Source organism: Galendromus occidentalis, unplaced genomic scaffold, assembly GCF_000255335.2.
Source record: "Galendromus occidentalis unplaced genomic scaffold, Mocc_1.1 scf7180000077530, whole genome shotgun sequence".
Taxonomy (NCBI): domain Eukaryota; kingdom Metazoa; phylum Arthropoda; class Arachnida; order Mesostigmata; family Phytoseiidae; genus Galendromus; species Galendromus occidentalis.
Window position 1 is genome coordinate 363,507 of NW_003805518.1, and position 11,891 is coordinate 375,397.

The following is an 11,891-nucleotide window of genomic DNA, read 5'->3' on the forward strand; positions in this document are numbered from 1 at the left end:
CACCGCCCCTGGAGTACAAGAAACATTTGCATTAATTGGGACGAGGACGACGACGCGGTAAGCCCGTCGAAATCACCTCATCGGGAAAACGGTTTCCGGGGAATCGCTCACAACCACCGAGAGGGATTCCCCGCTGAGCTGGAACGGGGAAATCGATTGCGGAAAACGACAACATCGGGAAGCGTGAGAGAACCGGGCCAAAAAATCTGGGAGGACTGCGGGAAGGCCGACTCCACGAGCTGGGGACGGCTCAGGATCGAAGAATAATTCCTATTCTTGCGCCAGATTACGCAGTTTCGACTCCAATATCAAAAGCTGTCTATCGTCTTTCCCGGAGCTTTCGGGTCTCCGGATATTTGTGGCTCAATGAAGCTCCAGTCTCAGCCGTTCAGACTGACCGGCCGCGACGCTGGAACTCGCGCTGAAACCACTGAGTCTCTCCTAGCGCTCCTGAAGACTCTGCAAACTATTGACTAGCTGCGAGTATCTTCTACCATAGCGTCTGTCCATTGTGGAGCTTCTCAAAAGACTTTCAAAGACTCCGCTTCAAAAGCCTCCAGACCGAGCTACCTAGCTGCCCTCATGAGTCAGCGGGTGCGGAAAGTTGCTAACGATCGTGGATCTGAGATGTCGCGCGCTCTCACACCCCCAGCGCAAGCTGAAAGTTCGGGGAAAACGTTTGCGTCGACTTCGTCGTGTTCGGGATCAATCCCCGGCAAAGCAAACGCTCTAAAAACAAGCCCTCCACCACTTGGAAACACGGCTTAATTGAACAAGCCTTCCGACATCCCGAGAGTTCTGATCGCGCCGCGGTTCTCTTCCCACCTCGCCAGACCCCGGTCGGATGGAGTCCGCGCCCCACTCCGAGCCGGATGGTGTTGACCGAATCGTACCAAAAAGAGAATTCTTCTCCGTATTATCTCCAGAGGATATAGAGCTAAAAATCGCGGAATGCGCGCACGTTTTTTCCCGCAGCCCTTGACGGCGCGTCAGATTCCTTGCGTCAGTGATTTAAACTCTAATTTTTCCGAGGAATGAACTACTCTCTTATTCATGCGTTCTCCATTCTTTTCAGATGGAGCAGATTTCAAGATGATCCGACATCTGTGAGCCTGGTGCCGAGCATGGGCACGACGACAGCCACAACGACGTCGCCCCTCATAATTCTAGAGAGCGGTCCCGGTTCCCTGACGACGAGAAGTAGCTCTCTGGCGATGGCGGCGGCCAATGAGACTCTTGTCGTCGTTCTCGACAAAGTGATTTCACCAAACGCGTCCAACTACACCGACCTCCTGATGCAGCAGCCCGTCGAAGCAAACATGACGTTGATGGCACTCAAAGGCACCCTCCTACTCCTCATAATCCTGCTCACAATCACGGGCAATCTACTGGTTCTGGTGGCCATTTTCATGAACCCAAATCTACGCACGACAACGAACTACTTTATTGTGAATCTGGCTATTGCCGATCTTCTGTTGGGTGCAAGTGTTCTTCCGTTTTCGGCAACGCTCGAGCTGCTCGACAAGCAGTGGTACTTCGGTCAGATTTTTTGCAATGTCTGGGCGGCGACCGATGTGCTGTGCTGTACGGCGAGCATCAATTCGCTGTGTGTGATCAGTGTCGATCGTTATATCGGCGTTACGCGACCGTTGACCTACTCGAGTATAGTGACGCATAGACGCGCAGTGACAACGTGCGTGATAGTTTGGGTACTTTCTTTTTTCATATCAGTGGGCCCACTGTTCGGCTGGAGAGACCCCCCGAACCCAGACAATAAATACTCGTGCGAGGTCACTAAGCAAAAGGGCTACGTCATATTCTCCGTGCTCTTTTCGTTCTACATTCCAACCCTCGTCATCCTAGTCGTCTACCAAAGAATTTACCGAGCCGCAACGCGTCAGACTAAGTTCCTCGAGACAGGAGTCAAGATTGTCAAGTCAGGTACGTGTTCAACATAATGATCTAACGCCGTTCCGAGTTCCATGAGGAAACTGCGACAGTGGCTCCGCTCCTCTCCCTCCTCTCGGAGGTTTTTCCCCGCATTATTTTTATAACGAGAAGCAGGCGGAAATGCACTTATCGCGTCACATTGTTCGGGCATTCTGGGCTGACTTGCCGAGGAGATTAGAATTGGAGTCAGAGCGCTCTGCAGCATCACGCTTCCACTCATATTTGGTACGCGTGTTTGAAACGCGATTTTTTCGGAATACGTCGTCCTGAATTTCCATCGATTACGAGCATGGGCAAATCTACGGTGAGGTGCTGTCTTTTGATGCATGTGTCGTTCCGATCGTGTGTATCCTCCCGATCCCCGCTTCCGTGTTCAGCGTCATTGTTCTGTACTGCGCAATTTCCGTTTCATTCACAGGTCATTTACCATTCCATCGGGGCACTCCTAGACTTTTCCCTCTGATTTTCCTCGATTCCCCGATACGATCGGCTCTGTCGCTCGCTCAACAAATCCTTCGATAATTCTATGGCGTTTAGTTAAGTTCTTCCGACCGCTTGACGCGTGATTCTTCTTCTTTCCCCGTTTGTCCCCTTCTCCCGTCGGTCACGCTTCTTCCCGCTCTCAGCTTCTTATTCTGATATGGTTCTCCCGTCTCTCAAGTCTGGAACGCCGTCTTCGCCGCGTCGGAGCTCTGATTCATCATCTCTTTAATGCACGCCTCGTGCTCACTGCTCACGCGAAAAGTTCCTCTCGCGCGCCCAAGTGTGATTAGCGTCAAATAATTCCCGTCAGCACTAGTATACGGCCTGGGATCTCCTCCGGCGCGGCGGCTCGCAATCGCTGACGTGGGCTAACTTCCGCTCAACAAACACACTTTGAACTGTCCCTCTATCTCTCCGGAGAGCTAGCATGAATTTTTCCGGTCTCCCATCTGCTGGGGTCTGAATGTAGCGGTGGTGGCTGCGGTCAGAGATGTGGGGCTCTTGAGGGTATCTTGCGGCTAGGCGTAGGACCGACCATGAAAGATCCCTCGGAACGCCTACTCAGGCGCAATTTCTCGTTCGGCTTCATTCTTTTCCGCCGTCAACTCCGGGTCCAGGGATCATCCAGCTGACGGAGAAAGGACGATAGAAGAAGAGAGAGGTTCGGGGAAAATCTGCGAGCTGTTCGAGCTCCATTGTTTCCTCACCTCAGGTTCCTCTTTTGTGTGGACTGTTTCGGACCAAGTTCCGACTGCGACCAAGCGTTTTTCAAATAAAGCAGCCAATCCATGGAAACTCGTCTCGCACGCAGAGAGGATGAAAGACCGCTTTCGACCGCGCGCCGGTCGTCGCTTATTGCGCATATGATACGGCGCCGTTGTTCCTGCGAGAACGCACACTTGAGCGGGTGCATGTCGAAAATTCCAATACCTGAAGATAGATCCTTTATTTTTGGACGAATATGCTTTCGTGCTGATATCGTCATCATCATCGTCGTCGTGCAAAGTTTCTCGAATGACTCCGATTTGGCGTGACGGAGTTTGCTGGCATCGCGCCGCTGAAGCAATGAACGATCATGAAGCCATGAATTTGTCTCGTCCTTCCCGCGTCTCCGGGCTCGGCGGAGCATTAGCGGCACTGGCTAGGTTGTTTCCGGCACGCTTTAGCGCCTATGTCAACGAAACGGCATTACAGGCGATCAAGACCTCGTTCATTTTACAAATTCCGCTGCATGCCGCACGCAATCCCACCTGCGACATGTTTCTGGAATTGCTGCGAAGGTGCAGCTCTGCGATCATTCGTTTTGCTCGAATCCTCTGAGGGCGTTTCCTCTTGCCGCTATTCCACTCAGCTCCGTGCTGTCGCAAATGGGACCCCAATCACGGTCGGAGAGGAATCCCGCGCGAAAAATGCTCGGTAACGTGCCCGTAAAAACGCTGCGGAAACCCTAAGCAACAAGCTTTCATGTGACTCCTTCTCCTTCACGTCTCATCGCGAAACCCTCCCTGGGTTCCGTCTCTTCTCTTCTGTAGGTTCCTGGGAATTCCACTTCTAGACTGTGCGCTCGGTGTTCGCTGTTACACTCGCCAGGTAGCTTCGCACCCGCTGGCCTCAACAGAGAGATGATGACAGGCGACATCTGCCCCTGTTGAGTTGTGGGCATACTCAAGCCATGATGATTCGAAGTGGGACGAGAAGAATTCCGGGTATTTGGGCTCCAGAGGATTGCCGAGTTCGGAAGGTGACGTGGATCGATCATGTCAGGCGAAATAGCTCGGGGTCGCTGAGCGAACTGGATTGACTGATGAACAAAGCGGGAGATGTCATCCGGTCGATTCTCTGTATCGACTCCGATGTCATCGCTTATTTAGTAACAACTTGTCAAACAGCGGAATAATGAAGCTCGTTTACCCGGACTCACTGCTTCCGGTAGCCTTCATTACGATCCTCCGCAGCGGTCCAAGAACATCGTCCTGCTACACTTTCTCTCCTCGAGTTCTCTTCTTATTCGTCATCCATTCCCAAACGGAGGAGATTGAGCCGATCATTGGCGTATTGCTTTCTTGATGGAATGGAGCCCTATATGGGGATCCCTCACAGCGCTGGCAGTATCTGGACGTCACGACCGAGTTCCCCCTCTCTCGATGACCTTTTTGACTGTAATGATGAAGTTTTCACCGCTCGGATGTGGTCCCTGGCATCCGGAAAACGGGAAGTAGTTCCAGGAGGTAGGCGTCAGGTGACTCGACCAAGAATTAAGGTCGTAGAGCGAGGGAAACGCTTCGTCCGATGAGAGCGGGTTTTCCGAGGGCCTTTAAGTCTCTCGTTAACGCGTCGCTCACTCTTCGGATGGAAAAACATGTACGGTCAACTGATGGTGTGACTCCCGTACTGCGAAAGGGTCCCCCGAAATATCCCCTCATTTTTCCCTTCTTCAGGTGACCAGCGAAAGTGTACTCCGGGAAGTTTGAGAATCTGTCTAATTGACTCAACCATTGCAGGGGGTGGAAGCGGAAACTCGGGGAACGGAGAACTCACCCTTCGGGTTCATCAAGGCAATTCGAAATCATCGTCCGGAAGCCAACTGGAAAATAGTTCTAATCCGAAAATCGTGACGATGGGACTACAGGGTCGTTTGGCGAAGTTCAAGCGACAGAAAAAAGCAGCTAAGACCCTTGGAATAGTAGTAGGAGTGTACTTCATTTGTTGGTTCCCGTTCTTCTTCATACTACCATTTGGTGAGTTCCGATACATTTTCCGAAATTACGATTAGATTCGCTCCTGAGAGACAATTTTGTGTCGAGAGGGGCTGGGGGCTTGGGGTCCGCATCGCGTGGCAATACTTCTGCGGAGGAAGGTCCAAGACACTACTTTAAGGGTGGCATTCGCGAGCTCTGGACCGGGCGCAACTTCGCCTAGTTACGTCGCGCCGCTGTAGGAGTCGCTAGGCTATTTACAATCTTCCCAATCGAATCGCAGGAATCGGATACACCGTAGCGCTCGGATCCCATTATATCCAGATGTCAGAAACGTTCGCTCCGAAATATCAGAGCCGTGTCTTTACTCTTCGGAATGGCTTCTCGGAGCTACTGACATTCGCAGGAGGTACCAGACATCGGACGGTACTCCCATCCTTCCTCGGAATCAGTATCTGTCGGCCGAGCCGGTACCCAGATGTTCATGCCGTTTATTGTAGAAGTTTTTACCCGAGGCCGCATTTTTATTCACTTACTCAACTCAACTGCGAAGGTGTTCGGATCTTTACTCTATTGGCTTCTCCTCCGAGTCCTCGCTATGGAAAACTCCATGTTGCCGCCGAGCACTCGGAAAACGTCCTCTCGATCCGTTGGAAATCGAGTGTCTTCCTATTCGGATCTTTCACGACCATTGCTCAGGAAACCAAGATCTACAATTCGAAATCACCTCCGGAACAAAATCGACTTATGCGTGATTCAAAATGTACGCCATGAAGTCAGACGGTTTCGGAGAAGCTCCCTCGAGCTTCGAAAATCTTCCGATACGCTTCGGCCCGGTCGTCGTCAATTTTTCCTGTTCTGAAGGTCAATCGTCCTCGATACGTTCGCAGCCGAAACTTGTCCAACCGTGTGGGACACAATGCAGTGTCGTTGCTCGGCGAATTCAGAACTTGTGCGTCAAGAGAGCCTCCCTTCCAGATAAGATGCACCATCCAGAATCCAGAATAGAATCAAAGAAGTCGGAATGAGGGATAATTATCATGGCCGGACGAACCTCAGAGAGCTACATGATCGCCCTCGTGTCGGTCCTGAGGGGACTTTCCTGCGATCTTGATTCCTCTGAGGGCGGGGAGCCCCCCGCCGGGAGCAAGTGAATGGAAATGTCATGAGAGAACAGCAAACTTCATAGCAACGCTCCCATCATTAGACGGGCTCGGCTTCCCGCGCAGGCGGATTCGTCTACTTTTTCTCCCAGAAACTTTACGAGTGGGACGGCGCGTTGGTGTAATCGAGGAAAAGACCGGATCCTATGCTGAAGCGTTCGGTCGAATGGAGTTCAAACTTCAGTTGTATAGATTCCTCTCACTCCAGAGATCAGATCGTTACGAGACACGGGCTCGCCTCTGCAATTTCTCGTTCTGCCCGGGCAGCAGAACTTTCCGCCTGATCAAAACAAAGCCAGCGGGGTTTCGACTCTCTAGCGATCAGATTGATGTTGCAGGGAACATCCGTAAGGTTACAAGGGAGGAGCAAAGTCTGACGCACCCTCGGAAGCGAAGAATACATGCATATGTTGAGCCATATGTCGCCCTGACGTCATCGACTCGCGCCCGACGGGGCTTACTGCTATCGGGAAGACGCGTCAGAAGACGACTGAAGAGAAATGAGGCTTTTTTAGCAGCTGCTCAGAGTTGCGCCCGCCAAGCTATTTTTGTCGGTAGAAACAAAACTGAACGCAATAGGCGACGGATCGCGTAGCATCGAGTCAGTGCGTAGGACTGCTATGTACGAATCGGATTCCGTCGGCGGAACTTTTCGTTCTCCTCTGCTCAGACTCGTACGAGAGCTCAAGCCATGCGAAGCTCCATATAGGGTGAAAGACTTTACTTATATCCGCCATCTCTCATGCGTGCAGCATCGAGGACGATGCGAGAACATCGGATATCTCTCCTCTCCAGCTTCGCCAATGAAGAACAGCATGCTGTGAAGGCACCGATGACGACGAAGGCTTCGATCCACGAGAGGCAGAATGCTCTCCTCTAGACATATAAATACCGATCCCGAATTCAAATGGATGTGCTCCAAAATTCGAAACGCGCTACGGGCCGACATCCCTCCCGCCGGTGGTCTTTCGAGCCTTCCATGACGGAATATCGGGTATCTCCGGTCATTGTCCCTGATTGCAGCCGTTCCAAGTCGACCGTAATCAGGTTCATCGGCGAAGACTTCATCGAAACGTTGGAGAAAATCAATATTCCTGCGTCAACCGGCCACTCGAACAAGTCATCCTGCATCGAAGGCCGGAATTGCCTTCTTATCGAGCATGGATTGCGAAAACGGAACGGTTTTTCCTATATCTCATTGAAATCCGGCGATTCGGCCCGGAACAGACGTACCCGTCATCCTGTATCTCCAATTATCATTATTTCGATCGGACAGTCATATCATGCGGGAAATTCCGGCGCAAGGCTCTAGGCATTGGATCCCTATTGGAGAATGAGCCTTCGAACCAGCTTCGGCTGCGCCTAATATGTCTTGACACTCGCTGACCGCTTTCTCGGAATGTGTTCATTTGCGGAACTCAGCCGGTCAGGAGTAAGGATTGTTCTTTCGACTTGTTTTCGGGATCATTGGCCGAATCCATTTCGGTGAGTGAAGTCGAGGTGAAGGGCGGCTCCTGGAGGACACTTCCTGTACGGGAAACCTACCGGAAAGCCTCACGGGAACCTTGACGGGAACCTCGACAGGTACTCCGATGGGAGCCCTCCTGGGCGGCCTGGACAGTACGAGCCGAGCAACTCTGAATACCTCTTGCCCTCTTCACTCTGCAGTCGGCTCGGAGCCTATTGTCGCCGTCGAGTTCTTCCGGCGGTGTTGCTCCGCTTGCCGGAACAGAACGAATCATTTCCAGCCGCCGGCGCAATGCTCATACTATTTGATTGAGAATGACGAATGAGTCTGTATGGTCTACGGTCTCCTCTCGGAATGAGCTCGTAGCGGGCAGCTGAACGGATACCAACTACTCGTTTTTCGGATCTCGCTCATCCAATCGTTGCTAAGTCGTTTGGCGCGGCTCCATGGACTGTCCGGCTTGCTAAGAAGCCAATCCTACCTTCCGCACGTGATACGTATCATTGGTCGCGGAGCGGCTTGATTAATGTATTCACGCCTGCCTGGTTCATGTATCTTATAGCGCGAAGCGGAACGAATTATCTCGTCGTTCTCCCTCATGATCGTCTGACGGCGCCTAGCAATCTGGAGATGCATCGCCTTTCCCGCCTGTTTGTCGGCCGATATCTATTCGCGCTTCCGCTGCCACGGGACGCTCATCCGGTGACTTCTGAAATCAGTGTCTCGGAGAAAAATGAAGCAGTTCGCCTCGGCTCGACATCGGAGCCCACGGCTGGAGGCAGAGTGCCCATGAGCAGGCTTCGATCGTGGAGGTAATCGGTCTGGAGATGCACCTTCTACGAGCCCTCTGACCCTGAGCGAGCGTCTGAATGATTGATGATCGGAGGTAACGATGATCAACAATGCAAGCTCAATGTGACAACTCGTGAACCTGTTGACGTATCGATCCGACGCTCGAAAGGCTCCGAGCGCTCCCGTCGGAAAGCGATCCGAGGAGGATGCTCCCCAAACAATGAGCCGGAAGCGAGGAAACGGATGTGTTGTGTGATCGAGGGCAGACCCAAATTAAGTGAACGGACGCCCGACTGAGTCCACACACGACAGACATGTGACTTATATCTATGCAAAAATCTCCTCGAGGACGGCGAATATCCTCCGCAGTGAAGACGATGAGACCGAATGCGAGCGCTGACGACAGGGTCCAAACAGATACGTATATAGGGATCTACACCGTACAGAGAACATTTATCACTGCATGACGCGAGCGGGGGAGGACGCGCGAGCCGTCCCGTACATTGCGAAGACTAATTGTGCGGTAACGCGCTATCGTTCATAGATCAACGCCAATGATGAAAGCCACTATGTGTGTGACAGGTTTCACTTGACGGTGACAGCCAAGTCATAATCTTGGAATCTCCGTTGCTCCGTCGCCACGCTGTCACTGAGGTTTACTGATTCTCGATGTCTCAAAACTGTGCGACCCGTATCAATGCTCCGGACCCGATCGCGGCATGAGGCTGGAGCATCGGCGTCGGGTTAAAAAAACGACAGCCGAAAGGGTTGGAGAGACCTCGACGCTCACAAGCTATGTCGCCATCCGCCGCTCGCTCGAATCTTGACGTCAAGCAGAGCGAGGCTGGGGAAACTTGAGGATCCCTCGCTCTTCGAATTCCTGAGCCCCTTCCCCACGGAGGTTCCGAGTTCCGAAGCCGATGAGAGGAGCATGCATACACTTGGTGGGAGAATCACGATATGTGGTCCAGGGTTCTAACCAAGATGACTCGATGGGCTCATGTGAAGAAGGCATGGATTTCCAGTCAATCTCTCATTTTATCTTTCTGTCTTTTGTAGGAAGTCTGTGTGAAGCCTGCAACGTACCGCCGTTGCTCTTCGACGTATTTTTCTGGACGGGCTATTTTAATTCATGTCTCAACCCGTTCATCTACGCCACCACGAGTCGTGAATACAATCGAGCATTCCGAACAGTTCTCCGGTGTAACTGGCTATGTCGTGGATCAGGGAGCCGAGAGCATAACGCCACAGACTACCAATGGTATGTATTCCTAGCTTGTTTGTAGACCTTGAATTCCCTGTGTTCCCGCGGGCAGGGGGCAAGCTCGCTTGATTGCCAGACGGGAGACAACAGCGACGAGAAGAAGCGCAAAATCAACCGAATCAAGGGGGCGGCTCAGAACGGAAAACAGCTTCTGATCTCGACGTTGCGCGAAGACGTCGAGATTGAGGGTGATCCCTGCGCTGCTCCTTTTTGCATATTCGAATTAGGTAGGTCTCCCCGCAGCTCGCAGACGGAGCGACTTGATGACTCGAATAATTCTGACCCTACCTTCGAGGAACTTCCTACTGGCATCCTGAATGACAAATTCGTTGCGAGATTGTCGCATCTAGGACTCGCGATGAGGCTTGCAGTCTTCGCAGTTAGAGCACGGGACTTCGAGGGAATATCCATGCCAGCGACCGATGATCCTTGAAATTATTCGCTGATAAATCGCATGCGTCCGCGATGAGATCATCAAGCAATCATCAGCGTGTCTCGGGTTCCGTGAAATGCTCTCGGATACGAAATTGTGACTCTGAATACAGGCTTCATGCTTCTTGTTGCCAATTCTAGATTTCCCTTGAAGAGCTTAAAACTGCAGTTGGCATTCCTCCAAGCTCCGAGACGGTCCAGCGGGGCCGTGGGTCACCTAGAGGCGCAATCGGAGTCGCAAGGAATTCAAGACACCAGATGCGTAAATACAATATACAAAATGTGCACAAAGCCGGGACCGAGCCGGAGGCGATCGCGCAGCTGGGATTCCCCGTAGCTCGTGACGTCTGAATAGCAAGATTGAATCGTAGAGTTTGACACAATCGGCGCCGAGAGTACAATCCGGACCGCCACTTTGTCTGGAAAGTCTTTCCATAGAAATTCGAAGTCTTCGCGCTTTTCGGCGCTGTTCGGACGCTCCCATTACTTTCCCTCGGTTCAGGTCGAACGATTTTGCGCTTATCGACGGCAAAGAGCTCCACGTCAGGCGGTCAGAGAATAAACGGAAGCAGGTGTTGATGGGCAGAAGGGAGGCTATTGTTGTACCGGACACCTGCGTTGCGCGTCTCGGCTCGTCTTGCCTCGTGCGTTGATAGTGCATTGTATCCATCGGATATTTGAAGTGCCGATCGACGCCGATGAGAAGAAAGTCGATCGTGTTGGAAGACGCGTGGAAACGTTTAAGGAGCACGACGACGCCGACAAGGCCGTTCTCACCCTACGAGAAGCACGCAGAGAAAAATATCAAGGACGGTCATTCTGCGGCTCGAATTCGCTCCCACACTCCGCGCCTCGCTGCTCCGTTCGGAATCCAGAAAGCAGTTCCTGCCCGAGTCGCCATGCACCGCGGTTGACACGATGAATTTTTTTCTCTCGTTGCGTCTGACTGAAAAGACTTCTGCCGGCTCGCATTTTGTGAAGCTCTCATGGTTCGAAAGAACGATAATGCCATGGGTGTCCCCGCGAGACAGAGAAGGCATCGCGTTTGAGACCTCTCTCTGTCCGCTCGGAACACACGTAGTAGTAGGTCTGCGTCGATGGCAGCAACAACTCGCTCCTGACATGAACTAGTTTCGGTTTCAGGTCGAACTCGAAGACTGTCACGTACACGATCCGGGGATCGAGTAGTCCTCAACGGCAGTCGTGTGCATCGACGTTGCGGCCCTCGCCCTTGCCAAATCATCACACGTTTAAGGATATCGCGTAGTCGTGCGCGTAGGAAAGAGTTCTTTCAAACGAGCAAGGGAGCTATGAGTTGTCTCGTTAGCTCAGACCCTTTTCAATGTATGTACAGTTACGGATGATCAACCGATTTGTACAACTTGTTGACTAAGGTGTAAGATTGACTAGACTCGAATGGCTGCTTGGTCAGGTTATGTTGAAATGCCTGACCGGTGATCGGACCGTTATGAAAGATCGAAAAAAGAATGCATGACATCAAGCCTATGGATATTTGGGCCAACGACTCACCTGCTCGGCGTCGTAAGAAAACACATGTATTTGTTGTTCAGCTTTACAAAGGAATGAAGGGAACGAGCGAGCTGGGCGTCGGGCGAAGCATTTAGCGGAGGGGCGAGAGGAAG

General features: G+C 52.1%; 1 protein-coding gene across 1 annotated transcript; it reads left to right on the forward strand.

The window, feature by feature from the left end:
* Positions 1–1,124: 1,124 nt before the first annotated feature.
* LOC100901137 (alpha-1A adrenergic receptor) lies at positions 1,125–11,515 on the forward strand. The gene is made up of 4 exons (XM_003748355.1): positions 1,125–1,941; positions 4,935–5,171; positions 9,612–9,813; positions 11,380–11,515. The coding sequence occupies exons 1-4, from the start codon at positions 1,125–1,127 to the stop codon at positions 11,513–11,515; spliced, it is 1,392 nt and encodes a 463-aa protein (XP_003748403.1).
* The last annotated feature ends 376 nt before the right edge of the window (positions 11,516–11,891 follow it).

Bases quoted from the DNA above. Each gene is read 5' to 3' on its own strand.
- LOC100901137 (XM_003748355.1), top strand. From the start codon at position 1,125: ATGGGCACGACGACAGCCACAACGACGTCGCCCCTCATAATTCTAGAG. The intron at 5,172-9,611 runs GTGAGTTCCGAT...TGTCTTTTGTAG, and splicing joins CTTCTTCATACTACCATTTG to GAAGTCTGTGTGAAGCCTGC. The intron at 9,814-11,379 runs GTATGTATTCCT...GACATGAACTAG, and splicing joins AACGCCACAGACTACCAATG to TTTCGGTTTCAGGTCGAACT.